The sequence below is a fragment of the Nanorana parkeri genome, unplaced genomic scaffold (assembly GCF_000935625.1).
Source record: "Nanorana parkeri isolate BGI_ZX_2015 unplaced genomic scaffold, ASM93562v1 scaffold827, whole genome shotgun sequence".
In the NCBI taxonomy this organism is placed as follows: Eukaryota; Metazoa; Chordata; class Amphibia; order Anura; family Dicroglossidae; genus Nanorana; species Nanorana parkeri.
Window position 1 is genome coordinate 96,192 of NW_017307095.1, and position 5,495 is coordinate 101,686.

At 37.6% G+C, this 5,495-nt stretch overlaps 1 protein-coding gene across 1 annotated transcript in view; it reads right to left on the reverse strand.

Annotated features, from left to right (window-relative positions):
• Window positions 1–256: 256 nt before the first annotated feature.
• SENP7 (SUMO1/sentrin specific peptidase 7) overlaps window positions 257–5,495 on the reverse strand; it is a 43,083-nt gene continuing 37,844 nt past the window's right edge. Inside the window, exons 20-23 of the mRNA XM_018565269.1 lie at window positions 3,077–3,114; window positions 2,443–2,511; window positions 1,297–1,447; window positions 257–410 (exon numbers count right to left, since the gene is read on the reverse strand). Of these exons, the coding sequence (XP_018420771.1) occupies window positions 279–410; window positions 1,297–1,447; window positions 2,443–2,511; window positions 3,077–3,114 (390 nt within the window). The 3' untranslated portion in view covers window positions 257–278. The remainder of the gene's footprint in view (window positions 411–1,296; window positions 1,448–2,442; window positions 2,512–3,076; window positions 3,115–5,495) is intronic.

Genomic DNA, 5,495 nt, shown 5'->3' on the forward strand with positions numbered 1-5,495 from the left:
TCAAAAAAAAAGTTATAAAAAAACACTACTCAAAGAATCAGTTGGTAAATCCTTTATATATTTACAATTGAAGTAGCAATAGAATATACAAAAAAGTAAAAATATTTGCAGTTTATTTACAAACTAAATGTTAATATTTACATTACATTTTTATTAATTTAAATATATACTATAAATAATGGCAACATGTTTCAGAACATCTTTGTATAGTCTTCATTTTCTAGAAAAACAGTCATTTATGTAAATTCAGTTGTAGAAGAAGACTGATGGAAGTTTTCTTAACCTTTCTTTTTCTGCTCTACATGTAGCCGAAGAATTAAGTCTCTGATCTCCTCTCGCTTATTCTTTACTACACAGGAGGGAAACCAGTTTTCCAAATGCATCGGAGGTTCAAAGTTTTCGATTGGTTTCTACAAGACAAGTGTGATTAAACAGACCGTTGGAAATGCAGAATATTTATTTACTACTATGACAAATCAGGAAATGAGTAAATAAAAAACTGCATGAAATCAGAACTCCGGGATCAGCTAAATACACATGTGATCTTTCCTACATGCCATAATATTTCTAATTCTTTCGGTCTGGTCTCTCCTCCTGTACCCAGATTCAGGAAAGGTTAATTACAACACTGTGTGCTGTAAAAAGGATGGCAGAAGCCTGACATTAAAGACAAATACTAGTAAAAATAAAATGTATAATTTTGAATGAATACCTACTCAATGACAGTTGGAGTCACTTTGAAAACTATAAGCATTACCATTCCCTTCCTCTACTTTTTAAAATTATCCCAACATGTTAAACACTAACCCCTAATGAACTTTTCATTTCTCTTTAATTATCTGCAGTTTTTTTTTTTTTATTCCTATACTTTCTGGATTAACCTCTTTTTTCATTTGCATTTCATTTGAAACACTGATCTGAAATTGATACAATAGTAATCTAACTGACAGAGGCAGGTAGTGAACCAAAGAAAGAAGGATAAAAAAGGAAATTAGAGAAATACGAATATGTTAAATACAGCTATAATAAAGGGTAAATTTAACAAAAATAAGTCTTCTGGGAAGTGTAAAAAAAACAAGCCACAAATTTGAAAGGGCAGTGCAGCTTTCTGTACCAGCCATGACAGAAGTCAAGCACACAGTTAATGTCCAGAGACATTTAATTTGTCCAAGAAAAGGAGTGTAAGAACAAAAGGAAGGTCACAGGGAGTAGATAAAAGATTGGGGAAAAAAAGGAACAAGAAAACAAAAAAAGGTAAAGAAGCATCTACATAATTATTACTATGTTTAAACCTACCTGAGAGAAGCTTTCTACATATTGCAAGAGGTACAAGCCACAGTCGGTACTGTTATTCTGCTTCGGTACTTTAGGATAAAGTTCTCTCATAGAGGACCTGCTGAATTCCCTTTCTGATTGCCGTTTCACATGACACTCTACCTTCAAATATCTATCAAAAGATAAAGAAATTATGAAGGCAATTAACAGAAATATATATATATATATATATCACGCACATATCAGGTCTTGTCACTGTGAAAGTCTACAATGCAGGAACGCAACTAAAAGCAACCACACTCGCTACAATCAATTAGTCACCAAATAATGTTCCCCATGTCTTTCTGCACATGCAATGTATATAGGGTCCAAATGGGATTTCAGCCAAGGAGCTGCAAGGCAGCAATCTTAACTACTGCACCACAATATCAAAAAGATCAACAACAAAAAAAGAACTGTTATTGTAAGGCCTGACTCACACTGAGCGTATTGTCTCAGCTGATTCAGCGCGACAAAAAGCTTCAGCAAAAAAATCCCATTCATTCGTATGGCCCCTCTTCACACCTGAGCATTTTGTTGCAATAATCAAAACGCCTGTCGCTGGAAAAAGTACATGAGCTTCTTTTTGGTAGATTACAGCTCGTTTTGTCCCCATAGAGTCAAGAGGAAATGATTGGAAATGCTTGTTGCAATTATTTTTGCGTGTGTATTGCCCATTTACATCAATTGTCACAATCTGCTCAAAAAAGGCACAAAATCATGCAGCAAAAATGTGTTTTCCTAAACAAGAAAACGCTGTCGCTTATGTGTAAATCAGGCCCTAAGATGACAAAGTGATTTAACAAATGTTCATCTGATTCTAAGAACAAGAATTTTCTATACTTCAGGTTTTGCAGCTTTAACTCTTTACCAGCAAAAATGCAATAAATGGATATCTATAAAAAATATATATTTTAGTTATGGGCAAAAACTATGCTTCTTATGCATCCAGACTGTTTGGGTCTCTGCAACATCAATGGAAGGGTACCTTGTTTTTCTATACAAAAGCTGAAACAATCTCTAATCAATGCGGTCACATAAACAAAAAGTATAGTATACAAATATAAGATATATGCGTTACTAATATCTGTTCTGAATATTTCTATGTTAGAAAGTAAATCCACTTACTCTCTTAAGACTTGTACAGTAGTTCTCACTGATCCAGTTGTCAAAGAATCAAAGATTAGAATGCATGGCCTGCATGTCCGGGGAAAAATAAATAAAAGATATGCTATACAGAGGAGTATACACAATTCTATCACAAAATAATAAATCCCAAAACTAAATATAATTGTTCATTTTGAATATACAAACTAACTGATATTTATTAAATACTTTTAAATTAAGGCGTTACCATTTAATACATAAGATCAAGTCAGCACAAAATATATATCAATTTTAAAGTGACGACCTCAATACAAACTAGTAAACTAAACATGAGATTGTAGTCTATCACGGGAGCAAGCTTGGAGGGGTGACTACTTTACAACACACACAGGGACCATGGGGAACAAATGTAGCCACCCTCCAGAAGGAAGCACAGTGTCAGAACCAATTCAGAGATGATTTGAGGATCTACAGCTGAGTGATACACAAATAAGAGACATTCTTGTTAATAGTTAAAAGGTACGTGAATGCATTTTTAAGATTTAACTCCAGAGTTTAGTGTCACTTTAACTGTCATAAAATAGATTAATGTTAAGCTGTTAAAAAGATAGCTACGAAAAAAATGTACAATAAAAAAGTAAAAGTGGATTGTTACCTTTTGCAAACTTTGCCACTGTGACTTTCTTTTGGCTTCTTGAAAACAAAAAAAAGAGGAAAAGTCACACTAAGATGATGGCCTAACCATTTACAGTATGTATAAGTCAAGCCTTAGCCAAAGTGTCAGTTAGCATAGAAAGTGAATGTATTAAAGTTACAAGATATTTATATTTAAATTGAAACTAGTGTATTTAGATTACATATTAAAAGTTTTATACTAGTATTCGGTGGACGCCACTCACCCTTTTCCCTCCACCATGCTGGAGACGAACATATGCGCTATTCCTAAGCCCGGCAAAGGCGCCTCTGTTTGTCAGAATTATAGACCAATTTCGTTGCTTAATATTAAACTTTTCTCAAAACTCCTAGCGCTTCGTCTTTCCCCTTCTCTGCCGTCCATCATCAGCCCAGAGCAAGTTGGATTAGTTCCCGGGAAGGAGGCTAGGGACAATACCACTAAAACGTTTCACTTGATCTCTCATATCCATAAACATAACACCAAGGCCTGCTTACTATCTGTTGATGCTGAGAAGGCCTTTGATGGGGTAGATTGGAGATTCCTCCACGTTGCTATTCCCAATGGCACTAGGCAGGGATGCCCCCTCTCCTCCCTTTTTATGTCATTGTTATGGAACACCTAGCGCAGGCCATACGCTCGAACCCAGACATTCACGGCATTCACACTCCCTCCTTTCATCATAAGATGTCTTTATTCGCAGATGACTTGCTTTTATATCTTAACCGTCCCCACATTAGTGTCCCAGCATTGTTACTGGAATTTAACAGATTTGGTAGCTTCAGTAATTTTAAAGTTAATATGTCTAAATCGACAGCCTTGAATCTAACTCTGGCTCCTCCCACTCTTGCCCTTTTATGAAGTAACTTCCCCTTCCAGTGGCAATCCTGGTCTCTTACCTACCTGGGCACTGCAATCCCATCCAGCTTGTCAGATCTTTTCACATTGAATTACCTACCCCTCCTCAGTTCTCTGCGCTGGGCTTTTAGTCTTACTGTCCCACAGCCATATCTTGGTTCGGCAAAATAATAAGCTTAAAAATGGAGACGCTTCCTAAACTGTTACCCTTTTTTCAAACTATCCCCATCAGCCCCCGAAAAAAATTTTCAACACTTTGCGCTCCTTGGTAATTTGCGTCATCTGGAAAAAGGGTTATTCCCGTATACACTACAAGACTCCATGTAGACACAAATCACGAGGTGGGATGGGCCTGACCAATTTTTAGATGTACCACCGGGCCGTACTTCTAGCCAGAATTTTAGATTGGTTTCCATCCTCCTCTCTGCAGTCCAAACCTTCAGTGCTTATTGAACAGAATCTATGCCCAGTGCACCTTAGAGCCCTACCCTGGACCCCTCCCCTTGACTCCGCTGTGTCCCTTCAACCTTCTCCCCTCACAATTGCCGCTATGAGGACGTGGCACGAAATGTATCTCGTACATTCTCTCTCCACTTTGTCTAGCCCACTCTCTCCCCTATTTGACAACTCCTTGTTTCCCGTTAGTATTGCTATCCCTTCTGTTGGGGGATACAAGAGAAGAGACTTAATTCATCCTTCTACTGGACGGTTTGTTGTGTCGGTTGATAGCTCGTCAGGTCTTATCGCTAATTGGCTTCTAGACCTGCAACTGTCTGGCTTTTGTTTCTCTCTATAACCCTATGGACAAACCCACAGACCGTTAACTCACTTTGAACGCATGGTTATTTCACGGTAGCCGACTCGCCACACGATATCGGTCATTTATGGGATGATGCTTGACGCTCTTCATCAGATACCGTTGAGTTTCCAGGGCAAATGTCTTGATGATCTTAATAGGGAGTTGACGGACTCAGACTGGGCCATCTACTACTTCACTTTTTGTCCCTAGGAGTGTTTGGCTGCAGTTCTCCGCTTCCCTAGAGGTCAACTCCTTTATCTAAACCTACACATCCTCCATAGGTGTGATATTCCTTTATTTACTATGTAGGCTCTATGTTCATGGACTCAACCCCCCCAGGGTCCCCTCTCTCACTTACATTCTCCTACTCACTGTTTTCCTATTTCTATCGCGCTCTGTTAATCTTCTTTCTCTCTTGCTCTTTCCTCTTTTCACCTTGTTGGCATCCCTTGTTCTTCTTATATCATGTATGTTTGAACTGTTCATTTAAATAATATATCAAGCAGTGAAGACCCCTGTCCCTATAGGTTGTTCTTTAATGGGTCGTTTAGATATATTTCCATAGATTCATCCTCTACAGTCATTGTCATGCCACTCATGTTATCATATTTTTTCTATATTGCTTATATCTACTCATCTACTCACTTTCAGTGCCATTTACTTGTATCTTGACTTGATATACCTATTTGACCATGTGTATTTTCTCACGTTACCACTGCCGGACCAAAGTTGCTGTATAATATA